This window comes from Falco rusticolus, chromosome 1, assembly GCF_015220075.1.
Source record: "Falco rusticolus isolate bFalRus1 chromosome 1, bFalRus1.pri, whole genome shotgun sequence".
Taxonomy (NCBI): domain Eukaryota; kingdom Metazoa; phylum Chordata; class Aves; order Falconiformes; family Falconidae; genus Falco; species Falco rusticolus.
In genome coordinates, this window is record NC_051187.1 from 1,121,228 (window position 1) to 1,147,473 (window position 26,246).

A 26,246-nucleotide genomic window follows, 5' to 3' on the forward strand; every position below is an offset into this window, starting at 1 on the left:
TTTGCTGGGTGGCCTAACTTCCTTCCAAGCTTGGTCTGACTTTATTGTGTATGGAGATTTTCGTTATTTAACCGTTATTTAAGCTTCTGAAAAAGGCAGTGGGTTTTGCCTGTTACGACCAAAGCCAAAACCTGAACTTGGATCTGCACCGTTCGGTTCCGCTCAACTCGTGCGTGTCTTGCTCACGTGTTCCTGCATTCTGTGGGCCCTGGGCTCTGTCCTCGGCTGACACAAACCAAATGCGGCCAACCAGTGCCCGTGGGCTCTGCCCCATCTGGCAGTACGGCTTTCTCACATTACCGGCTTTGGTTTTCCTGGGTGGATTTAACACTGCTGTGTATTTGTCAGGCTCTGTATCCTTCCCTGTCCTGGAAGGGTTAGGATTAGCTGCAGGAGTCTGTTGCATAGGTCGCCCCCAGCACATGGGCAGCGCTGTCCATGTCGCACTGTCATAAATATTGGTGACATTTCTGCAAGAAACTCTGCAAGCAGGCACTACTTGGAAAATCTTTGGACATCGGCTGAGTAAGAGACCCTTTTCTTTGCAGGTCAGATGAGAGGATGGAGTTAGATTATTGCCTTCGCGTTTTGCAGAATGTTTTGTCACATGCTAGAGAATTTTTCTGGCAGAAGAAAGATTCCCTTGGCTAGCACAGACAAGCGTATGAAGTGCAGCGTGCGTACTCCTGAAGCTTATTGCCGTGTGCTACTTGCCTTCTTCAGCCAAAGTTCAGAGCTGGACTGTCCAAATCTGTTTTCTGTTGGTTTGAGTATCAGGTTTAACAGCTATGGAAGGTGAGAAGCTGCTTGTTGACCAAGGAACCCTTTCTTCCTAACTTAACACTTTATATTTAGATGCCTCCAGAAGCACGAAAGGAAATGCAGTAACAGCTTGATCTGTCATTTAGCATTGATTGTGACTCATCTGAAATCCCTATTTTAGTTCCTTTTTTTTGTTAGTGCAATGACTTTAATATTGTCCAAATGTCTCAGCTCCCAAACAACGGTGTTACAACTATTAGACATTGTGAGGGTTAGAAAAAAGAAAAACAAGTTAAAAGATTTGCCTAAAAGCAGCAAAATAAAATGGTCACAGAATTGTGTCAGTTCTTGCAGATGCTTATTAATTTGATTTGTACTTTGAATCTGTCAGTCCCTTCTGCTGAAATACCAAACAGCAGATATTCTCATTAAATAACAAATTGGCAACTGGGGAATTGATACAAATGTCAGTAGGCAAGAATGAGTTAGATGTACTGCTTCACAAAGGTACAGGTCCAAAAGCTTTATTTTTAACATTTAGGATGTTTGGTAAACCTCGTAGACTATATAAACTCCTGAACATTCAAGCTGAGTATTAATGCCTAAAACAGTGATACAAATAACCTTAATAAAAGTATAAGCCAGTAACTGTGGTTTTATACCATTTAGTATTTTAGCTTAGGAAATCCAAGGACATGATCTATTTGGCCTTCCCAGATTATTTGCTTCAGGAACCTAGAAAATGAGCAGCTTGACTGAAGCTTATTTAGAGAGTCTTTAATGTGGTTTGCTTTCTCCCACTTTCATTTTGCAAGCCCTTGCAGAGTTCACAAAGACAGACAAAATGAAGACAAAATGCCCGCATGGGGTGTTTCTGAGCTCTTCTCTTGATGTTTTCTTAGATGTCATTGTGATGTTCGGCGTTCTAATGAATTTTGTCACATAACATCAAAGAGTTTGTGTTGATGGATCGTCACGTGCTGTGGGGCTTTTCTGTTTTGTTTTTTATTATTTTAGGTGTGAGTTTCAACAGCGTTTATACCCAGATTTGGAGAGTACTCCTGCACCTAGCTGCCGACCCCTATCCTGACGTCTCTGACTTGGCTATGAAAGTTCTCAACAGTATTGCCTATAAGGTACGCCTTTCTGTTTGTGTGTGTCTGTCCGGTCTTTGTATGTTAATTTTTTTTTCATGCTTAGGCAAGGTGTAGGCAGACTGAACTGAATAGGTCCATTGGAGGGCTCTGCCACGTTCAGTCTGGATCTATCGCAGAAGGAGCTTTTAATGTTTTGAGATGATAAACACTCATGTGAACTCTTGATCAGGTAAAATAAACAGATGGGGGAGGGCCTGGGACTGTTTTAAGATACGAATTAGGTGCAGACCTTAGACAGTAGGTCTTGTTTAGAAGTCTACTTACCTAGATCAGTCCCTGGGAGAAACCTTAAATATACTTCATTAAATTATCCGTTTGCAAACTGATTTAGATTATGCAAGTGGGACTGGCCTGCAGACTGAAGCCACAACGGCTCTCCAACCCAGGTGAACTAGTACATGTGAGTCAGCATGCAGACACCCCCGCCACTACTCACCTCTTCAACCCAGGCCTAATCCGCCTAAACCACCATCCTCATCACATTTCATCCTCCAAGGGTGGCAAGATGTCCCTGGAGGCTGCCATCACTGCTGATTCAGAATTGCCAGCTTGAGGAGCTGTAGAAGCACCCTCACCTTCCACCTGAAAGGAAGCCCCAGGCCACCCCAGAACATCTTCTCACCACCTGCCTTCCTCCTCCTGCCCGGGCGGCGGTGTCAGAAAGCTGTCTGAACGCAGTCCTTCCCACGTGCTTTCTAGTTGCTCTAGCATCAAGACCATGAGCCATTGCAATGCAAGATGACGTCTCTTACTGACGATTTCCAGTGAATGATCCTAAACCTTCAGACTTAGGCTTCCGAGCTAAAGTTGCAGTAAGAGATGCCAGCATTGTGCACTACCATTTTAATGCCTTAGAGATTTCTTGCTTTTAAACCTGATTTTCTATTGAGAAAATAGTTATTTGTTTGAACTTTTTTATTTGTTTTAAGTATACATATCAGTGAATGGTAAAGTCTGGGGTGTGGGACAGAGAATTACTTTGACAGTGGGGACAAGGAGGTCAGCCTTGCTATGGGTGTGCAGCAAATTATGGTCAGGATGGAGGTGCCAAACTAAGGTGAATAAGAAAAGGAAAAGGTGAAAGATTTCCCTTTCTCTGCCTCAGATGCATGAAACTAATTCAGTTATTTATCTTGGAAGGCTCTTTGGAAAATAAAATGTTACTCCTACTATGGGATTAAAAGGGATATGATGAGGAACGAGATCTCCTTTTTGTGTCTTAAATATATTTTCAGGACTAACTCCCTTGCTAGTGGAAGGAGATGTATCAGTATTAATACAGATGCTGCTGTGCCCTGCAGATGCCTTTGCTGGCACTGCTGTGGATCTGCTTAGCCGGCAGGAATTCTGAGCATTATGTTGTGATATCAGTAATGAATGTTATGACTGGTTTGGTAAATTCTGTGTCAATTCTGACAAGTTTGGTCCTAAATGTCCTGGTACTGAATGGATTCCAAAAGCTCAAGTGGATGGGTATCATGCATCTCATGCTCTGCTTCTCAGACAGCTGCTCTGTCCCTGGCTTTCTAAGGCAATGGCTTTTCAAATGGTTTTGCAAAACAGTAAAAGAGGCATTCCTGTTTACAAGGATTTTTATCTGGGGATGCTTCCGTGAACAAAACGTATTTGGTCTTCTTTGCCTTAGCCATAAGATCCATAAGGAAAGTATTCAAACATGCAATTTGTCCAGTAGTTCGGGCTGCCTGTATAGTGGGCTGATTGCTGTGCACTTTGTGGTACTGTGGGCTTTACTTTTGCCAGTACCACCTGGCTTAGGTGGCTCCTAAAAAGGCTTTTGTTATTAAAAAAACCCAACCAAACAAAAAACCACCAAACCAAAGTAAATATTAAAAAACAAACAAACAAAAAGAAAACAAACCCAAAACCAACAAACCTATTAACAGCCCACCAAAATGGAAGTTAAGGCTTCAGGTCTGGGGTTATGATCTGGCCTTTATTCATTTCATTATGGATAAAGCTCCTGCTGTGAGCAGTTCTGCCAGGATTTACAGCCTGAACTCTCTGTCTCTGCCGGTGTGAGCTCAGACAGATTATAGGAGTTGTCTGATGTGTAATGCAAATTAGTAACAATTAAATTTTTGCTAACCGTATCCTGAGATCTTGCCTTGGTGCTAACGGAGCTTTGTTGGACGTAAAAGGGAGCTGCCTGGATGCTGCCCACAGGCCCTTTGGTCCTTCCGAGTATGCGCAAACAATGCATTTTCTATTTTATCCTTTGAATTTTATCACTGAATGAAAACAAGAGTTGATTTTCTTGCTTGAACAAAAATGCTGCTTCAGGTGAAGTAAAGCACTTGAATATTCTAGGGGGTTTAGGTTCTAATCCTTTTGTTCCAATTAATACAACATTCAGGGAACAAGAGGCTTCATTTTGGAACTTGGACACCTAAAGTTTTCTTACATTAACACAACTATGCAAAACACTGCGATCTGTACGACATCGCCTGTTGCCATTGGGCTGCTTGGCTGAAAGACCTGAGCAAATGAGCCATGGGCTTATGCTTCTGGGTGGATTTGGTGAATGCATCCTCATTTTTGGTGAACTATTTAGCCTCAGAATGTTGCCAAGCTCTGTGCTTTAAGTATTTATGATTTTTTTAAACATATTTTGTACCAGGCAGGTGTTAATCACATAACTCGGTTGCCCTGATGGCTGATCAGACAACACATTAGGAGGAGTGTGGTTGGAGAGCTCAGAAGTCAATATTGCTATGCTTTATAATCCCCTGCAGTAAAACATGGGGCCAGTACTGTGAGGTTTGTGACTCTGCAAATGTTCAGATTAGGAGTCTGAATTTGTAAAATAGTTATTTGCAAGGCACCGCGTGAATTTAAAGCAGAATTTTTGTTTTCCAATGAGACTGGTCCTATTCAGTCTTTTTAACGGAGCCATGAATGTAGATCTTTATCTACAGGAGAACTCCAGTGGTCTTTAAATAGGGTGATGTCTTTCTGAGCAGCCGGTGAGTAGGTTGAACAGACGTGCATCGTTCCTGGATGTGAAATAGGCGGTTTTATTTCATGGGCTGATTAGACATTGCTAGTTCTCACACAGATTGCGGCTGTGTTGAGATTTATACTTATGATGCAGATGGGAATGGTACAACTCTCATTCCCAGCCTGATCTTTAAAAAAAAAAAATCCAAACCCCGCTTTTTGCATGTACCAAAATAAACAAAAAGGACCCAGTAATCAGTGTTGGCCTTTTAAGACTTTGAAATCACAGTTAATTAGGGAAAGTTTGCTTCCTTCCAGGTTGCTTCATCCAGCTGTTTTTAATGGAAGGCTTGAGGCTGAATTATAGAATCATATAGGTTGGAAAAGACCTTTAAGATCATCGAGTCCAGCCGTTAACCCAGCACTGCCAAGCCCACCACTAAACCGCGTCCACCAGTGCCACAGCTACACGTCTGTTAAATACCTCCAGGGATGGCGACTCCACCACTTCCCTGGGCAGCCTCTTCCAGTGCTTGACAACCCTTGCGGTGAAGAAATTTTCCCTAATACCCGATGTAACCTGCCCTGGTGCAGCTTGAGGCTGTTTCCTCTCATCCCATTGCTTGTTACCTGGGAGCAGAGACCGACCCCCTCGCTGCAGCCTCCTGTCAGGCAGCTGCAGGGAGCGATCAGGTCTCCCCTGAGCCTCCTTTTCTCCAGGCTGAACACCCACAGTGCTCCCAGCCACTCCTCATAGCACTTGTGCTCCAGCCCCTTCCCCAGCCCCGCTGCCCGGCCCTGGACTCGCTCCAGCCCCTCCACGTCTGTCTTGAGAGCGAGGGGCCCGACACTGACCTCAGGACTGGAGGTGCAGCCCCACCAGCGCTGAGCACTGGGGATGGTCACAGCGTGGCCAGCACAACTGGGGCAGTTTCTGACACAGCCAGGAGGTTGTTCCTCCATGACACCGCTCCTCGGTACAGGCTTTTCTGTGCATGAGCAAGTAATTCTGATAGTGTGCCTTTTTTTTTTTTTTTTTTTTTTCTTTTCAACTTGGAGTCAATTTGCAAAATTGCCATCTCCCCTCCCAAAAAGAGATGACATGACTGGCAGAGGAGCAAAGCCCTGGGAAATGGGGAGCTGCTGCCTCCAGCAAAGTACGCTGTCGTATCACTGGACTGTGGCCCTCGTGCTGCTCGCTGCCTTCAGAAAAGAAATCGCTCTTTTGTTTTTCCCAGGAAAAGGCAGGCTGCCTGTCGCACTGATCTGTGTACCCCTTGAGCAAATTATCGTTCGCTGACCTTGTCCCTCTGCTGTGAAATGAGGTGACCTGACCTGCTTCAGGTGACAGACACCTGACTGTGAGAATCTTAAAACGAAGCCTTCTGTGACTAATTAAAATTAGTTATGAATAATAATATGTCACTAGTTGCTAAATTGTTTCTACTTTCCTTCCATTCTCATGGTGCAATTGCCTGCCCCAGCCCTGGGTGGTAACATCTGCTCACTGGGGACCCCACTGCCTTCCTGAGTGATGGAGAGATGTGTGGCCTCAGGACCTCTCCCACCCCCGCACCAGAAGGAGGAAAATAACACCTCAAATGAGCCCGTCTTGTAGGAGGCGGCTGGCGCGGGGGACAGCCAGGCTAACCGGAGGCCATGGTACTTGCCGTCCCAGCCGAGGCAATCTGTCCCTTCCTGTGGTGGAGGTGGGCTGTGTGGGGACGGTTGTCACCGCTCCGAGGCTTTGGAGCTGAACCGGGTGACGCTCAGGAGGTCTTGAACCCTGTGGAAGCGAGGGAGAGGAGACCTCACCGGGTGGCTGGAGGCAGGGAGAGGTGGAGGTCATCTCCAAGGGCCCTTGGGCTCCGGCAAGGAGTGGGCAGGGTGTCACCCACGCAGCAGTGCCTCCCTTTCCTCTCCGCAGCAGATGCATGTGGGCTCAGAGCGCAAAGACACGCTGCTGTTGATGATGGTTGTCAGTTCTGCCTTGTAAAGGCATTAACTTACAAAAGGCTCGTTAGCTCTCTGGGCTGCAGAAGACCACGCATGCAGTTTTTCTTTCTGAGCACTCTGCATGTCCGTAGCAGCCTGTCTGACCTTGCTGAGCTTGGTTTCAGCTGGATGCACGCTGCCGTGCCGCCTCAGCACCCCACTTGGCCGCTGTGCCAAGGTGGGAGTTCCTTAGTGTTCGAGGAGATGGTGGAAGGCCCCGTGCCTGTGGGATTAGCTGTATTTGTTCCTCCAGGGGTTTTTTTTATGCCAATCTGGGGCTTCCCTGGAAAGTTATTTGAATCTGTGAGAAATTTCAAATGTTTCACAGGAGGCGGGGTGATGTGGAGAGGAGGAAAGGAGTCTGTGAGCGATGGAAGACGTCTCCCTTCTGAAGGGGAGGCTTGTTTGCATGGTGTGAGCAGCACGCTCAGCCTGGAGGGTGCGAGGCGGTGATGTAGCTGTCTGTGCACCTCTCGCTGCCTTTCCCCTGCCCTGCTCTAAGGTCTTCCCCAGGAGTGAGGACAACGATGCCTCAGGCTCTTTCGGAAACAGCCGAGTGCCAGGGTACCGCCTTGCAGAGCTGAGAGCAGCCCGGCTATGTAACCCCTGCCTTCCCCCAAAAGGGCATCCTCTAACGAGCTTGGGAAGGCTCGGCAATCCTCAGGGGAGACCAGAGCAGCATCAGGAGGTGGTTGGAGGCAGCTGCCGGGTTCTACGAGGGAAGTTCTGACTCAAGTGTGGAATCAGGGTCAGGATGTGTGCTTGGATTCTGGTTGTGGCAAGGACAGTAGTCCTCTGGCAAGGTGGGAGGGAAAGGCTGGCTGCTGAAGGGGAACACCAGCTGCCTGCCCAGCGGCAGCTTGTTTCAGTGCTGGTATAGGTTGTAGGCTGCAGCTGGTTTAGGGAGAAGGTTTAGGTGTTAGTCAAAGCTGTTTCCCTGTAAGTAACAGAAGGGCACTTTCTGGTAAGTGTTTTCTGACTCAAAAAGTAGTAAAACCATCTTATGTGTTGGGAACTGCAGAGGGACTTTTTTTCATATAAATTTTTAAACACCCACACACACTGATAGAGAGCTTAACTTCATTTAACCCCAGGTGTACAATTGTATTGGATAACAAACAGCTGTGGTTGGTGTTTTGCAGTCTTGGCTGTTCAGGACTCTGTTTTGTGTTTTCTCTAGGCAACAGTAAATGCTCGCCCCCAGCGCATCCTCGACACCTCCTCGCTGACTCAGTCTGCCCCCGCCAGCCCCACCAACAAGGGCATGCACATCCACCAAGTCGGGTAAGCACTGATGGCGCTTTCTAGCACTTTTGCCATAGTGTGTTTAGGGGCTCCCTGCTGCTCACCACTCGAGCATCCATCCCAATTAACTATACCAGAAAGAGCAAACATGCCGAGGGCTCAGTAGCTTCTTGGTTTAGCACTAGTAAGGTGTTCAGAAACAAAAGCTCTGGGAAAAGATGGGGAGCTTCTTCCTTTTTCTAGGACAAAGAGAAACAAAAAGCACTAATTATCTAAAGATGAATTGAACGAAGAGCTAACTGTTGCTGGTTTTACTAATGCACTCTGGCCTGACCTGTGCGGTTATTCAAATTTCCCATTGAAGTCTGATCTGTATTTTCTGTGTTTTCAGCTGGCAAAAGCCAGGCTTATCTGATGATCAACAAGCCATGCCTAAACTGCAGGGAAATTGAGATAATGGTATGGGCAAAGCTAGAATTTGAAAGTTTGCTTATTTCCCAAAATATCCTTTCCAAGAGAACACACCATGCTTTAGATCTAGTGGTCCCAGAATCTTGGAATGGAGGGCCCAGAACTGCACAGTGATGGTTTTTTTAATGTTTTCTGATAGCATAACGTAACCGTGCAGTAAGGTAAATCTCAGTTTACATGTAAATTAACATGCATTTTCAGTGGGATGACAGGACTTCCCATTTCCCTATTGGAATACAGTGGCTAGTTGGTGTGCCCTACGTCAGACATGGTGCCCTGCGGGTGTGTGACTGTTGGACCTGCAGGTTCCCAAAATGTTAGTTTTCTTATTCTTAGTCTGGGGTTGGCACAGTCAAGGTTCACTCTTGTTTTGGGGTTCTTATGCCTTTTGAAGGGGGTGGGGGCATTGGGTTCTTTTGGTTTTGTAGAGGAAGCACAGCAGTGAAGTGTAAGTCTTGTAAGAAAGAAACAAAGTGAAAGTAACGTAATTCGCTTGCAGGAGTCTCATGTCCAGTAATACCTAAATCCTTTCCCTCTTTTTTTTGATCTCTAGAGGGTCACCTCCAACCACTAGTACAAGCAGTTCCAGCCTGACAAATGATGTGACAAAACAGCCAGTCAGTCGGGACATTGCATCTGTAAGACCTGCCAATGTCAGCAACATGGGGGTGCAGTATACTCCCCACTCCCACCAGTTCCCCAGGACAAGAAAAATGTTTGACAAGGGGCCAGAACAGGTACAGAGCCTTTCCTTTCAGATCTGACTACTTCCCCACTCCACTGGGTTTGGTTACACATTCTGCTCTTTGTGTTTTATTTCTACATATCTTTTGTTTGCTTCTAGCTGCTGGTAACTCCAAATTGGTTTCATCTAACCAGTAAAAAAAAATGGATTCGGGTTTTTTTTTTCTTCAGGATAAATTTTGTTTTATGGTTTTTGATAGGGCATTATTCACTTCCGCTAGTAAGAAGCATTTAATCAGAGTTGATTGCTTACTCATTCGTAAACATTTGTCTGCCTGAGTGATAACGCAGTCAGAACTGTGACCCTTGGATGCTTTGTCTCCAACCCCAGCAAAGCAGAGACCAAGGAGGAAAAAGGAGAGATTCCTCTTCCTTTAACATACAAACTGGCATTCCTCTTGACAGACTGATGGGTGCTGCTGCGCCAGAATATTCACCTTCTTTCCAGCAGCCCATACCCACTCTGCGCGTGGCAGCATCTGTGCTGCGCACAAGGGAGGATGTAAGCCTAGACTGTTCCTGGGGAGACCAAAGCTCATTGCAGGTCACAGTGAGAGTTGTCACTTCAGGGCTGCAAGGACCTCGGGAGGAGTGGCAGTGACTCCTCTTTTCAGCATGCAAGCAAGCCAACAAGGGGTTTGCATACGTTTTAGCATTTTAAGGACAGTCATCAGGTGCTGGGCATTTCTCCATTTACAGAAGCATGAAGGACTGATGTGGTGCCAAGCAGAGCAGTCAGATTTCAACATGCACAAAGGATGCTGAGTGTCACCCTCAGATGAGCCGTGTCAGGTGAATATAGTTGAGTCCAAGCACACTTGGCTGTTCTTTTGGCCATCCCTTGAAGGCAGAGACTATGACTTATCAATGGTTAGTGTTCTTCGGGATTCAGCCATCTGGCAGTAGTTTTGTGTCTACCTCTCCCCTTACTTCAACGCATTTCCAGGATTTTTCTGGTGCTGGCTCTGTGGATGAGAGGAGGCTGACAAGGCAGGGGGTGTGCTCTGCTGCCTGTCCTAATGCACAAAGCGTGATGGAAGGGGAATGTTTACCCTCCTTTTCTCCCTTCTGGTGCTGTGAAAGGGAAGGATTCTTCCATCTGATGCTGTGAAGTGCGTGCATCGACAGCTTTCGGGTGTTCTGACTGCTGGGAAGAAACTGCCCTTCACTTAACTTGGCTTTTCTGCCATTCTTTAGTGAAGAACCTCACAAAAGCTTCTGGAGGTAGAGAGTTAATTCTTCTGTGTAATTACGAGAAAAAAATGTTGGAGCCTTAGCAGGAACACCTTCCCTTCTCATGGGGATGGCAGTGCTAGCCTGGATCATATTTCTGAAAAAATGGCTGAAACCCAAGTGAACGGAGTGGTCTTTCTGTTTTCTTTTTGGGTGTCTTGTGCTTCTTAACAAATAATCCATATTTGCCCTTGGCCTGACACTGTGTCTGGCTGTGCTTTATCCCAGATCATCTTCACTGCTCCCCTCTTTCTCATGCCAGATTCTTGGGAGACCATGAGAAAACTCATCCTGGGACTTCATTTTGATGATAGACTGATGCCTCAGCCCTGATTCATACGGTAGCCTGACTATGTCTTGTGCTGTGCAGAAGAGGGAATTTGCACATTTCCAAAGAGTTAACATAATGACAGTGATCTTAAAGCTAGATGTAAAAAAATACCATATCCTTAGCAATGTGTTAGAGCTTTTTTCTGCCTGGTGGTGTGTTGAAGGCAATCTGGGTATCACTGTGTGCGCATCTTGCCCACGTGAAGGGGAGGGACATGGTTAACATCCTCTTCTCTTTCTGCACAGACTACTGACGATGCCGATGATACCGTTGGACACAAAAGTTTCATTTCGGCCACAGTGCAGACGGGGTTTTGTGACTGGAGCGCGAAGTATTTTGCTCAGCCAGTCATGAAGGTAATGCTTTCTCTCTGCATGCTTTCTGAGTCACGGCGCTGCAGCTCTTGGCAAGTGCCACTGTCCTGAGCATACATTAGGGGCTTCCCCTGTTCTTTTTCCCTTCATTTTTGTTCAGTCTGGGGAGGGAAAGGGGTGGATTTACTTGCATCATGCTGCTCGGGGGAGCTGTGTGACCATGGTGCTTGTAAAGTAAGAGGGAAGAAATCATCAGAGGGAGCAGGAAAGTTAGTGGCAGAGGGGACAGAGGCATATGACTTAAGAAGGAACCCCGAACAAAAGCCCGGCACCCCACGGAGTGTGTTCAAGAAAGAATGTAAAAATGTGGAATGGTTCTGTACTTGGTGCAGTTCCACCAGTTTTGCACTGCTGCAGGGTGCATTGCAGAGTTGGTTTATTTTAAATGTTGTGGTTTTCAATATATATTGAAAATTGTGTTATAGTAAAAATTAATTGGGGGGTGGGGGGTGTGCTTTTACATATATATATATATATAAAAAATAAATATACTAAGGAAGATCCTTTATTCCAGAAAGGGCTGTGAGAGGCTGGAGAAAGAGGGGGGTTCTTTCTGACATCCTAGCTGAATTGTCTGTCTGTGGTGATACTAAAACAAGCAGAGAAGTGATGGAGGCTGCTGCCCTGGGTAAAGACAATGCCACCACAGTGGCAGTAGCACATGGCCTGTGCTTGAGGTTAGGCTTGGTCGTGTGACTGCAGAGCTGTGGTCTGCCTAGGGACACCCTATACAGATGCCTTTAACTTAGAAAAGAGAAAGTGATGATAGTGACTGGACATCCACATAACTGCCTGGGGGAAACTTGGGAAGCATCTTTGTTGGTTTTGGAAGTTTAAAAAAAGAAAAAGTTCTATTATGGCAAAGAATGAGGGTGGAAATGACAAATCTCCACTGCGATCTTTTTAGGAGTGTGTGTATTCTGGTAACTAAGTTGGCTTTATGTGAAGTGAGAGATGCACTGAAGACTTGCTCTAGGAATAAAAACCAAAACAGAATTCTTAAGAGGCGGGCAAAGATCGTCAATGACTGGAAAGGGAAACTGTTAAGTTCCCAGAATCTTTTAGCCAAAGATCAGGTTTCGATTTTCAGTGTGAAATCAAAACAAGCGGTAAATCCCTCCTTTATAATAAGCAAACACGATAAGGCAAGCCTCCAGGTGCTTTGGGAGTCAAGCGGCACAAACTGTAACAGAATTTTCACTTAATTTCATGGAGGTATTGCGATTTCTGTGAATAATAATGCACAGTCTGTATTAATGCCGTTACCTGAGCAACTCTACAACAGATGTTTGTATCCAACTACTGATACTTAATAATGAAGAAATTGTACATTTTCTGTGCTGTCTCATCCCAGAATTGCCACTGAGCCATTCGTCACTGCTCCTTCCAGTCTTTAGGCATGTTACATTGTTTGATGATGAGGTGAGGTAATTGCCCCCAAGTTTAAGGATATCAGAAAAGTAGTTACATGGCAGCCAGTTTGTGTGAAGCTTTGATTTCTTCAGAGAATCACCAGGAGGAAAAGCTGGGTGGTGAGGTGATTGCCTGACTCTTCCTCAGCTGCTAGTGAAATTAACTTTCTTCAGATATCATTAGCAGAATAATTCATTAGGACATACATCTGGCCTGTGGGGCTTGCTTGCTCGGTCAAGCTTTAAACCAGGGTTTTCTCTCATCAAGATGAGTTTTGGTGTCTTGATTCAAGTCCAGAAGAGAGTACAGGAAGAGGAGGAGGATGTTCCATCTCTTAGTTCTTATTAAAAACATTTGTCTGCTTTTTAAGGAAAGGTCTTCCCAGTGAAGAGGGGTATCTATATTAATAAAATAAATCATGGTAGGCAGCCAATCAACGGCAGGTTCAGTGGGTAGATGAGGAGCTCTGTGTGTGTGTTGGGGGAGGGCGGGTTTACTACTTCATGTGCATAAAATAGAGGAAATTAACTTTAGGAGAGAGAATAAAAATCATGGAGCATTCCTGTACAATTTTTCAGAAGCCAGGGAGGGGGAGTCATGGAAATGGAGGGCTTCCCTGCACCCCGCTGAGTCGCAGAGCGTTCCGTGTCTCGCCATGAGAACTGAGGTGCTGCAGGGTGTACCCCGTGCGCGGTGCTCTGCCGCTGCAGCCTCTACGAGCATAGCAGGAGCAGCAGCGTGTCTGACAGTGGTGGCTCTTTTAATCATTTCCTAAGTGTTTTCGTTTGGAAATACTCACTGACTGGGCTCGAGTTTTCTGAGCACAGGCTGTCCTCAACAGCCACGTTTCAGCTACAGTTTGAGCGAAAAAAACCCTCTTTCCTAACAGAACAAGGAAGATAATTGATTTCCCCGTTACTTCTGCAAAGCATCTTTAAAAGGCCGGGCAGAGGGTTTCTGCAGGCAAACACATGTGTAATCTTGTCCTAACAGGGAATGATGCGTAACTTTGTATCGAGTGGGCGGCCTGTGCAGGGGACAAGAAGTCCCTTGCAAGGATGCTCTGTGGCTGCTGGTGTAAGGAGGCAGGACTGGCCGTGCATAGCGCCGTGCTGGCCGAGCGCTCCTTTCCCAGAATGGCTGTTCCTGCAGCAACAAGGAACAAACAGCCCTGGCTGGTGGCTGCTCTCTTTAGGGAACTTCAGCCTCATGAAAAAGGCAAAGAGTAAAGTCTAGCAGGTACTGATGGAAAAAGATGACATTGATGTTTAATTCCAAGACTTCATTTGGAGATTGGCTGCCTACCATCGTAAACAGGGAAAGACAAGACAACTATTCCTGTAATGAATAAACATAAAATGACTGTGAGTGCGTCTTAGTCATATTTAATTTATGAATTTAGTTTTGCTTCACAGACCTTGCTCTGAGAATGCTTTCACTGGAAAGATTGAGGGATTAATTTCCAGTGTAAATCACTGGCTTGGTTTCAAGCCATCATACCGAATTTGATTTATTGATTACCTAATCAAATAAATGGAGAAAGAAGATACTGCATTATGAATTCTCAGTGTGCCAGGAAAAACAGATACCTACCCTAGCTCTGATCTCTACAAAAGTCTTCCTTCCTGAAAACTCTTGTGGCAAAAGGCTGTTCTGCTAACCACAGGCGGTCTTGGACTGAGAGGCACAGGAAAGACTTGTTGCCAGCTGTCAGGAAGCCCTGAGTCAAGGAGAGCGGGAGCCAGCATCTGTTATTGCCAGGACTGGCAGAACATGCAGGCAGGAGCTGGTAAGGATCCTGGAAGGTGAGAATTACATAAGGAATCCTTCCTGATGAGTCCCTGCCTTAACTTCAGCACTGTGTCTTGGCTGTTGTTCAGCCCTGGTGGAGAAAGTGAGCCTTCTGCGTGATTGCTGAGGAACGCTAACCAGGGAAAAACCGTATTTACTACTGGAGCCATCTGCTGAACCCTTCCCGTGCCCTGCAATGCCGACTGCTGTGTCGGGAGGGGGAGGCGAAGTGGGAAAGTGAAAAACTTTGCTGGCTTTCAGATGGCCCTGCTCGGTGGGAGGTTTCAGAAGTGTTGGTTTCTGTCCGAGTGGAGGCTCAGAGATGTCAGGCACCGGTGGGGGGTGTGACCCTGCCCGTGCAGCGCTGTGTGACTGGCCTGTGCCACCGGGAGCTGCGCGACTGCCTGATGCTTAAATGGGAGCTGGCTGGGAGGGAGACAAAGACATAAATGATAAGCCTCAATAGTTAATTATTTTGAATAGCAATACCTGCTTTTCCAGCCAGCAGCAGCTGGGCTAGAGGTCGTGACTGTCTGCTACACACACTCCCTGGTACTCCACGGTGGTTTGTCACCAGAAGCTCCCTTGAGATGTGCTCTGTGGGGTTCCAGTTTTCACAGACAAATGCTCTCTCCTGACAAGATCACCCGTACAGCTCTGTCCTGCAGAGGAGAGGTCTGCGTTTTGCCAGTGTGCTCTGACTCTTTCTGCCATCGTAGTGATGGTCTGAGGGCTCGGCCGGCCCATCCTTGCCTGCTTGGTGCAAGAACACTGTTGCCTGTGTCGCACTTCACTAGTATAGAGCGTCCCTGCTAGATGATGGTGATTTGCAACAACAGTTAAGGATAAGTTGAGTTCAACAGAGTCTATTTCATTAAGGGTATTGTACGTTTACTCTCTGATAACACTTCAGAAGGACACACAGGGATTTTTCTGCGTTATTCTTGCTGGTTTTTTTCTCTCAAAGCTCCATGAGCCTCCCGCAGAACTGCAGAATTGTGCCAGGCTTTTTTTCTGTGCAGGCTCAGGCCCCGTTACTTTCTCTTTTTAACATGGGTGTTCACCAGATTCCAACCAGCATCAGTCAGCTTAATGATAACACTGAGACTAGTGAGACCCGGGGCATGGATCAGAAGTGGAGCCACCTAGAGTGAGTATCTGGTGCTCAGCGAGTGTATTTTGGGCATTTTCAGCTGCGATCCCAGCTGGACCTGGGGGAAGCTAGTGGACACACACAGATCGTGGCGGAAGCATCTTTGCAGGAACCTCCCTTACAAATTCCAAGGTGATGACATCCCCCGTCTGCAGAGTCTTTGGCACAGAATATGGTTGGTTAAGTCAACTGTACCAAAGCCAAGACTCCAGCATATGCCCTTAGTGTTCTCCTACTACAAGGAGCTGGATTGCATCTTAAAGCGATACACAGGTGTAACCCCTTCACAACACAGCAATCCTCTGGGTGAACATCTGCGGCTCCCTTTTGCTCACACCTTCAGAGGAGGAGGAGGAAGACAAAGATGGCAAACCTGGTTGTGGGAGCAGGGGCTGCCCCCAAGCGTGCGCAGGTTGCAGGTGCTGCAGGGAGATGCCCAGGCGCTGCCAGTGCAACGGGGCAGGTAAAGGCATCATCTGTCCTTCACTGTTCTGGGCGAGGAAGGGCTTTTGCTGGTGGTGTCCAGCTTTCAGCTTCGTCACGTTCAAGCAACACAGCAGCAGTGCGGATGCAAATGGGAACAAAACTGAAACGCAGCTGATTAGGTGGGATTCCATGTAGGATAATCAGGGCAGGGCCTTTCTCTGTCCTCATCAGTTGATGCCTCACTTGTGCATTGAATCTGGGTCATGTGCTGGGGATGTGAGGCAGTGAAATAATCTCTTCCTGATGTGTCCACAGGGTCACCTGTGACTGCTGCCCTGCCCTAGAGCCCAGGGTATCTGCAGGGGGGAGGCGTGCGCAGCAGCGGCGACAGGTTGTTTGGTTTCTGCGAAGAAACACTTTTGCTGACCTGGCATAGCACAGATCACTGTTATATCACTCAGCGCAAGTGTCTCCGGAGTGGTCAAAGCAATCAGAGATCCCATCTAACAAGATATAAAAGGATTTTCTCATTGTCAGTTCTGTCCGGACAGTAGAGGGGAAAGCCTTAAGCAGTGGGCAGTGAGGATGCCTTTACTCCCACCTCAGGAAATGGTAATAACCATTTTAATTCCTTTTTTAAGGACCTGCAGATGAATGCAGGACTCAAGGATTCAGCAGGATGCCACAGTTCAAAGGACAGTAAATGTGCTCCAGAGACTAAAGACTGCAAAAAAAGAGACGAGGTTTCAGTGAGGAGAAGGGACGTGTAGTGTGTGTGACTGGTGGGGTGGTGCTGGGCCATCCCTGCCGGCCGTTGAGAGAGGAGGAGTGCAGGAACCAGTGCAGGTGCATGGGCACAAGCACCTGCATCCTCCTGCACCTCGGGAGAGCGCGCAGAGCAGCCCGCTCTCAGGGGGGACACACGCCTGTTGGAGAGCTTGGCTTGCACACTGCAGCTTCTTGGGAACATCCGCTGCAGGGCCAGTGGTGCCACATGAGCAGTGCATCATTGCACGCAGTTTTAAAAGGGTCCATATGTCCATTTTCAGAAGTAAATGTTTTGGTGTTGTGGGAGAGGAGGAGTTTTACTCTTTGTACAATAAAATCTTGTGCTCTTGCTGCGTTCATCATGCAGGTCTTCGCTTGCACTTCGCTTGCCAGGTGTGTGTGGGCTTTGGGTTGTTTGTGATCAGACCTTTCATGGTTGGACATTTGGAGGTTTATTGTCTCCAAAGCAATGAATATGCCTGGTTTCAACCTAACAAGGAGCACTGGAGATTTCTCACAAGCCAGCCTGCCAGAACTTCCCCAGAGATTTGTCGTCCCATCAGTGACAAGCTGTAGGTGGCACTGGCCATACTTTTGTCTTGGTTTCTTGCTCAGCTCCGTCTGCCATCTGCTCCTCCGCTCGCAGACGGCATGCAAGACACACCAGGCAAGTGGGTGTTTGAATGGAAAGACCACTTCTGCCACCAAAACCCACTCGCTGCTGTTCAAGCAGTGGCCAAGGCAGAAGGTCTCCTCGCGAGCCTGGGAGGACAGGCAGCCACCGAGCAGCACAGGTGCAGGGTGCTGGCTGGGCTGGAGGAGCTCGGCGTGACTGGCCTGGCCTGCCTGCGTCATTTTCGCATCACTGTTTCTGTTGATTGGAGACACTTGTCTCCCTCCCATCAGTACTTCACACTGCAATGCTGGCACTGAGCATACTCCCAGCCACGTCTGAGGCTTGTCTTGCCATACGCGGCTGCTGCTGCTGCTATAGCGTCTGGGGACCGTACCCTGAGAGACCTCGTTATAGGAGGAATCGTTGCTACTGATACCGGATGATAAAAACAACTGCCTGCTCAGCCTCCTTGGAAGAGTTATTTTTCTTCAGACCTGAAAAGCCCAGCAGCTCCTTTAATCTGATATTCTTTATCTGCTAGAATGAGTGCTTTGCTCAACTGCATAACTGTGCACGTCTTGGCTCTAAACTGTGAAAGCCGCTGGGTGCCTGTACGAGAATTTACCATTCTGCTTGTTCCCTTCCCTTCCCCGGCTGTTTAGGGCTAACTTTAATTTATTCCCAGAGAATCTGGGTTTTCATTAAGGTGTAGGTGTAATCTCTCCAGTCTTAAATCTCCCTTGATATATTTTTATCTTAGGTTTGTTTGTTGCTTTACTTAATTGGTCGTTTGTCATTGCCTTTCTAATAGATGTTGTATTCTTGAAGAATTGAAATAGTAGCGCTTTTTTTTGGCCAGGAGAGGTGGAGGGGAGGCTTCTTATCTTTTATTTATTTTAAAGAAGCAGAAATTCAGCTTAGTAATAGTTGTTTTCCAAAGTATAGTGCATTTTGTAGACAGTATATATAATAGGAACAGACAATTAAAGTACTTTCTTACTGGGGGAAAAGCAAGTGTGTGTTAGTGGGGAATGGGGAAGGAGTGAAGGGACTTTGTGGTATCTCCCTTCTTCAGGAGTTACTCCTTTTGGAACAGCCGTGATCAAAAGACACTGGAGTCCTGTAGCTCAGCCCCTTAATTGATCCAGGGATGTTTCTGGAGCTTTGGTGTTACTAGTCTGGGATAATTGTTTAAGCATTCAATAAAAGACATGGCCCATGTAACTGCTGCGGTGGTTTCATGGATGAGGTCATGAGTCTATTCCTTTTGATCCTGTACACTGAGGGCAGGAGCAGCCCTGATGGCCGCCTCTCCCGAGGGGCAGCACCTTCGCTTCCCCGGTACCTGGCAGGAGCTGCCAGCAGTGCTGCTGCAGAATCCCAACCCAGCCCTCTGCCTCGGGGACGGATTTTGCAGGAAAGCCATGGAGTGTGCTGAAGCTTGGAGCAATGGGGTGTGAATAAACATAATAAAGTAGATCAGCATGACTGCATATACTGCTCCAGTTTCAGGTGGAGGTTTGTGTGTAATCAAACCAAGATGACACGGGGGCATCGTTTTCTTGCAGCCAAGTCTGATATAGGAAACCGAAGCAGTTGCTGTTACTCGTAAATGTGATGCTGGTAACTTCAGCATCTCAGGATCTGAAAATAAAGTAATGCCTTTCTTGGCCTTCAGTCATCTGTTAGCAAGGAAAGAAAGATTTTTAATGTATCCTGAGCTTTCTGTCTGTATCAAAGCTGTGTTCTCTCTTCAGCCTCAGGATTGCTACATAATGTTTTTCAGCATGTTAGGCACAGTAATCTGTATTGCACTGAAACGGGACTTGTTGCAGGAGGAAAGGCATTAGGGTGACTGTACGGGAGGAAGAGGCTCCTCACCAACCCGTCACATGCGTTTGGAGACCAGAATGTGCTTGGCTCTTCAGAAACCCCGTGGCGTTCCCTTTGGAGAAATGCCTATGATTTAAAGACAAAATAAAATGTAGGACAGCAAAAGGAAAGGGGAAGAGATTACAGATGATGGGGAAGATTTAGATTAGAAAGATGCTCAAGTATTTAATAACATGAGCTTCTCCATAACGTGAGCTCCTCCGTTTACTGCCTGAAGCTGGAGACCGTATAATTTATGGCTTAGTCTGATGTGCATGTGTATGAGCGTGTGTTACGGAAGTAATTTCATGGAGTTTTGATGGCTACTGTTGTCTTGTGTTGTGAATATGTTGATACACTGAAAGATCCCAGAAGAGCATGACTTGGAGAGCCAGATTCGCAAGGAGAGAGAGTGGCGGTTTCTGCGCAATGCTCGTGTCAGGAAGCAAGCCCAGAAGATCATCCAGAAGGGTGAGTGATTTCCCTCTTGCCCAGCTGCAGGCATCTTCCTGGAGCTCAGGGCACTGTGCTTCGTGGGGACGCCAGACTGTGAAGCCCCAGTTAACACGGCCCTGTGCCGGCTCTCGGACGGGAGAGGTGCCAGCGCTTTCGGGCTGCCGGCAGGGTGATGCTGCTGTAGGGTGTTTCACTGACAGTCGCCCACCTTCCCGTTCTCAGCTGCTGGTTTGGATTGCCAGGCTGGGGGGAGCGACTACTTAAAGCATCAGATGGCTGCCTTCCCCTCTGCAAACCGAACGGCAGCACCATGGTAGATGATGTCATGGCTGGTCACCAGCAGGGTGCTGAGCCGGAGCGTAGTGCCAGGCTGGCCAACCTGCGGAGTCCGGCCTGGGAGGGCAGGAGCGGAGGAGCAAAGACTCCTGTGCAGGAGCGGGGCGCTGGCCCCACAGAGGAGCGGGGCGCTGGCCGTGGAGGCAGCTGCCATCTGTGCTAGAATTGACAGAGCATCCCATTTCCGACGCGATGTTGGCTCCTGGCCCACGGCTGAGCGACAGCAGCTGAGCTCTTCAGCCGTGTGCGCTATCGCAGCCAGTGCCTCCGCCAGAGCCAGAGCAGCCAGCACCAGGTCGAGAATCCAGGGAACCTTAACGGCTGCTATCGATTTACCGTTTGGGCTTTTCCTCTGTGTCCTGTAAAGTTCACGAGGATACTGTAGGTTATGTTTTCAAAGGGACAGAAGGCAGAACATTGTAGGGTAAACTTCAGAGGCACCGCATGGCCAGGAAGGCTCCGACAGCGTTTGACATGTGACAGACGGGCTGGCCACAGCGACCCAGCCCCACCGAGAGGCTGCGTGTCCGCTGCGTGCTCGGAAGGCATCTCGGCATGATCTTTCACATTCCCCACTCTGCCGAGCTCTGTAAATGATTACTTTCTCCTTACATCCCATTAAGTTTTTAACACTTGTACGTTTGGCTCTACATGTGCTGCTTACACATTTCCCAAACGTGCCTCAGGTCCCCATGGCATTAGCGCCCGCTCCCCAGAAAGCTGATGCTGCTTTTGTTTGCGATTCTCTCTGCCTTTCCATGCAGTGGTTGGGCCAGACTCTTACATTCCCGCGCTGTTTGAACATAGTGGAACCCCACGAAGTTTTGTCAGGAATTTGCATGTGTCCATTACTCCTGCTCATGTGCCTCGGACAGTGGCAGCTGGGGAGCAGTGTTTATGGGAGCCCTTCTCCAGGCATCCTCCCAGCAGCATTCCTGGGGGCAGAACTGCGCGGGTGGGAGCTGTCCTATCCTGGGATGCTCGCTGAGGCACGTGGAGCTGGAAATAATGATTTGCTGAATGAAGAACTGCCCAAGGCTCAGCCTCCTGCATGCACCTCATTGCCCAGAGGTTTGCTGGGCTCCAGTCAGCACAATGGGCAGCTTAATGTTGTGAAAGTGCAGAATATCATAAACCAGAGTAATACAGAAATGAAACTGAAGCCCAGGAGATGGCTTGGGAGATCTTTCTGAATACAAAGGGGGGGATTTTTCATGCCTACCTGAAGAAGTTAAATCTTTTTCTAGATAGTGTTCATATTCGGTTGCTTGACCTGAGCGACTAAAATGTCAGTATTCATTTAAAAAAAAAGAAAATGTGAAATATTAAAAAGAATTAAAGTAGACTTACAATCTTTTAATGAAAATTAGATTAAATAGATGTATTCTAAAACAAACAAGAGCTGAGTAAATGTCTCCTGGGCTTACAGCTTTATGTGATGAATTCATACTGTGCCAAAAAATTGCAGTGTCAGGGGTACCAAAACCGTTTGTGAATAGCAAATCATTCTGAGGAAATGATGGGAAAGGTCTTTAACCATCGTTTTAATGTCTCCCCGGAAAATATATTTCTCATTTTCAAATTAACCTAAAATTTAAAAGAACTGAAATGGATGGTTAAATAAATAATCCACAAGCTAAATTGAAATACTGTATTTTAAGTTGAAAAAAAGCATTTTCATTTTTTATGTTGAAAAAAAATAGCATTGATTTTTGTGTCAACACAAACTAGTATTTCTCTGGGCTTTGTTGTGCTTGCCTGCTGTGTTCTCCTCCATCACCAGAGGAGAGGACCCCCTGCTGCATCACAGCTTTTAGTTTGTACTGTAAGATGTGAGACGATCAGTATGGAGGGGTCGGGGCTGTCGAAGCTCTGGGATCTGAGAAAGTTCTTGAAGGAGGAAAGTGTCGGGGGGGTGTCTGTGGGTGAGAACGGGGGTGGGGTGGAGGAGGAGAGCGGTGAGCTGTGGCACTGGGAAGCAGGGGGGGTCCGAGCCTCGTCCCTCGGGCGGGATGTTCCCAGGCACTGAGCCCTGGCTGTCGCCTGTCCCCCTGCAGGTATTTCCCGGCTGGATGATCAGATCTTCCTCAACAGGAACCCGGGCGTCCCTTCTGTGGTGAAGTTCCACCCGTTCACGCCCTGCATCGCGGTGGCTGACAAGGACAGCATCTGGTGAGAGCTCCCGCGGGCCCCAGAGCGCCTGCTGCGCCGCGGCTCCAGGCGCAGTGGGTTATCGTGGGGCAGTTCTGCCCGGGGGCTCTCCCTCTTCCTTGCCCCCCTCCCCTCTGTGGCCACCCCTCCCTCCCTGAGGGCAGGGAGATGGGCAGAGTCCTCCCGGAGTGCAGCGCCGTCGCTGTGAGCATCGCACCAAGTCCTCTTCTGCAGGAGGTGCTGGGTTCAAGGGCTGCAGGTGAATCCTGACAGATTTATAGTACAGCTGGGCTTTTATCCCATTTCCTTCACAGAGGGTTGGCATATATTATTAATAAAATGATGCTGAATACCAGAGGAGAAAAACAAATTGAACTGGTATCCGATACATATAACTTTTGGTTTCGCTGTAATGAGTAGATCTCTTTACAGCTTGCACAGAGAACCAAGAGCTGACTTCATATTTTTTTCCTCCCACAGTTTTTGGGACTGGGAGAAAGGGGAGAAGCTGGACTATTTCCACAATGGGAATCCTCGATACACCAGGATCACTGCAATGGAGTATCTGAACGGGCAGGACTGCTCCTTGCTGCTGACTGCCACAGGTAATTAACACATTTTCCCATGCATGAGGGACGGAATGGGGGAACCTTTTACAGAATTCAAGTCCATGTGAGCTGTCCTGGACCTCTTGCTCTCCCATCTATGGGTTCAGCCCAACCTGACCCTTCCCTCCCTGTGGCTTCCCTGCCCCGTCCCATCTGAGGAGGCATTTCCAGGATCAAACCTGAAAGTTGTCTCTGGCAGTACTGAAATCTCTTAACTGCTTAAGTAGGTGCTGCAAAGATGTTTCAAGTGACTAAAAAGTCAAACACTTGCTGGAACCATTTCCAATTGCAGCTTTATTTGTTACATCGTTCTGAGTCTTCACCTGTCACTGCGAGTTCATGATGACCTCCTCCCGTTCCGTACCTCGGGCAGTGTGATTTGCGTTGGCTAAAAGCTGCTGTCCCGAGCTGGAAAGGAAATTGTGCAACTGCCAAAGTATAAGAAATCAAAATCTGTTATTGGTGCTGTTTCAAGTCTAGAGCAGGTGGGGCTTATTTTAAGCACTAAACTTCTCAAACAGCTCTGACTTTCTCTCCAGTCCATGTATCTCCCCTAGGAGAAACAGTCCTCTGGAACACCCTGCAGCATCGCGCAGGGTAGCATGGAGAGCTTTTCCCCATTCATGGCTCTGTAAAGCTGTGGGTAAGATCTGCTTCTCTCCCGAGGAGCCATTCTAAACCTGTCAGTCCAAGTGTTTTCAATAGCTTTTCAAACTTGTACAGGATTGTACAGTGTACAGGTTGGGTATAATTAAGAGAGGTGGAAGAGGAGACGAGAGGGCCTTTAGAACATTTTTCTTTCAATTTATTGATTCTTAGCACAGAAGTTTCACAGATGGGGAACAAATTGAAAAAATACATTATGTTCTTGAAAGATTTGCTGCTGATGGGCTGGGCTTTACTTCAGCTGCTTCTGTGGGGTTGTATTTTGTATTTAATAGGGTACTTTTGTGGCTCTTGGCACCAATAGCAAGGAGGATGGAGACGAATCCTAGAGAAAATGAATGGGTCAAAGAAATGGAGTGACATCTAATCTCAGGTGTTGTCCAAGGGAAGTAGAAAAGCTCTTCCAGAACAATTCCCAGTAGAGCAATTCTTTGGGTTTGATGGATGTACCATTAGAGAGGAAAAACAACTGTAATAAAAAGGATTAAGTTCAAGCGACACCCTTGGTTTTGGAGTTTGTACGACTACAGTTCTGCTCCTCTTCTTCCTTTGTTGTGCACAAGTAATTATGAGAGCTGCATCTGCAGTGACATTGCATCGTGTTCTCTTTTTCTGTGCTCCCCAAGATGATGGTGCCATCAGAGTGTGGAAGAACTTCGCAGACCTGGAAAAGAACCCAGAGATGGTAACTGCCTGGCAGGGTCTCTCAGACATGCTGCCAACTACACGAGGTGGGTCCTCACTCAGTTTGGGGGGGGGGGGGCAGGACTGTAAAAATAATTTGTCATGGTAAAGCTTTTTCTGGAGATGGGGAGATTAAAATGGGTTCGTCAGCTTCAGCCATCGGTAACACCCTTGTTCAACAGTCTCTGCCTTCTGGAATGGCCAGGTCTTGGTCAGGAATTACTTTCCCAGTTCTCACAAAACAAACCAACAAAACCGAAAGCCCAACACAGCAGTCTCACAGACACTGAAGAACAAGCAGAGCAGCCTCTTGCTGGGGAGCAGAAGGGTACAAAGTCCTTTGCCAGCTTCACAGCAGCTGGCTTGCCCAAGCGTTCTTCTTATCTGTGTTCCGAAGTAGAGAACTGTAGAACAACGGTGGAACTGGGCACTGCTCTGCTCCTTGCTTGTTGTGGCAGGAGGTTATTCTTCCCCTTTGGGTGAAGTATTAGCTCACGTATTGCCTCTCTCCTTCTGATGGGCTGCTCAGCCTTTGTACAGCTTTGCATGTTGCACCTGTGATCTCCTTTAGCCTCAGCTCAAATTTTAGCGTTCATTCTTCACTGTTTTGTTATGGGTCAGGAGGTGGCAAGAGAATATGCGAACTGAATCGGACACGTGCAGAAGGACAGCACAGTTAGACATTGACCTTCTTTGAATGGTAGAAAAGTTGGATAGAAAAAGATGTAAAAAAGCAACACGGGCATCCAGCCATGCATAGGGAGAAGCCAGAAGACCAGCTTGAGTAACCCTGAAGTTTGTTTTAGGACATTAAAGGAGGTGGACGTTTCGTCCTTCTGAGACCTGGTAATGTACTAATGCTCTGATGGTGATTTTCTGTCACTGGAATATTTTTAACCAAGGCTACAAGTTTTTCTAAACGTGCGGTAGTTCAATCAGCACTTGTGGGATTGATGCAGGAATTGCTGGGTGAGGCTCTCCCTGGCTTGTGCTATGCAAAAGGTCGGATGAGATGACCATCATAATTCATCCTGACCTTAAAATCTGACAGTTCTCATTTCTGAGCCTATGTGGTTCATCACAGGAGCCTGACACAGCTCTTTTAGCTATTCATTGGATTTTATTAGTGCTGCCTTGTGCTGGTATCTGTTATGTTTTCCTTAACACCTCATGGTTCGTCGCTGGTGTTCGAGGCAAGAGGAACTGTATTTAAGGTAACTTCAGGCTCTGTGCCTCGCTGCGGTATATGCGCAAAACTGATTATAAGCTGCTGGAAGTTTGCAGCCTACTGTGAAAATTGCCATGGTCAAAACCTGCTGTTCCAGAGATGTCATTAAAAGCAGGAGGAAGCCGGTGGCAGTGCACCGAGTGCTGGAAGCCCTGGGTCTCCTTAGGGAGAGAGGAAGGTGTCCAGTAGTCATCTCCAGTTGCCCTTTGTAGTGTTGTTTGGTCTGTATTTCTTCTTGTCAACAGCGGCTTCCCTGAAGGATGCTGGCTGATGTTTACCATCCCTGGATTCAGGATTTGCTTCCTTGGTGTTGGTAGCAGACTCGCCCAGACTGCTGTGACCATTGGCTTCTTGCCGCATCCTCAGCCGTGTTCAGGGAGGGTGCTGACAGCTGTCGCCTGAGCTCCTTCAGGCTAATTCCATTCTCCTGCCTCACTTTCTGCGCACACCTTACCAGAGCATAGCATTTGCTGACTGTACCTTACTCTCTGCAGGCCCTTAATGCAGCAGAAAGGATTGCTAGCATCAGTGTTTGACATTGCAAAATAGTTAAGAGCTGAGGCAAGAGCTGATTTAGCTCTAAGAGTTGAATGGTTAACTTGCCAAAACAGGAGTATTGAAACTTTTAAGTCTGTTCTCTTTCTGATAGTCTGGGGGGGGGGGTTGCCCCCTTTTTCCCCCCCTTATGGTCTTAAGAAGTCTGACTCCTTTTTTCTTTGCTTTTCACCTTTGGAGCAATAGAAGTAGGTTTGGAAGGACAGATTTCTTTGTGGAGAGAGAAATAAATGTAGTCACTTCAAAAGATCTA

General features: G+C 47.3%; 1 protein-coding gene across 4 annotated transcripts in view; it reads left to right on the plus strand.

Moving 5' to 3' along the window:
• RPTOR (regulatory associated protein of MTOR complex 1) overlaps positions 1–26,246 on the plus strand; it is a 159,100-nt gene that overhangs the window by 113,416 nt on the left and 19,438 nt on the right. For 2 of the 4 annotated variants that reach the window (XM_037403769.1, XM_037403776.1), the window contains exons 21-29: positions 1,780–1,898; positions 2,251–2,319; positions 8,053–8,156; positions 9,142–9,325; positions 11,142–11,252; positions 19,675–19,780; positions 22,159–22,273; positions 22,733–22,857; positions 24,153–24,257. In XM_037403769.1, the coding sequence (XP_037259666.1) occupies positions 1,780–1,898; positions 2,251–2,319; positions 8,053–8,156; positions 9,142–9,325; positions 11,142–11,252; positions 19,675–19,780; positions 22,159–22,273; positions 22,733–22,857; positions 24,153–24,257 (1,038 nt within the window). The remainder of the gene's footprint in view (positions 1–1,779; positions 1,899–2,250; positions 2,320–8,052; positions 8,157–9,141; positions 9,326–11,141; positions 11,253–19,674; positions 19,781–22,158; positions 22,274–22,732; positions 22,858–24,152; positions 24,258–26,246) is intronic. The other 2 variants (XM_037403782.1, XM_037403790.1) reach the window with 1 other exon arrangement.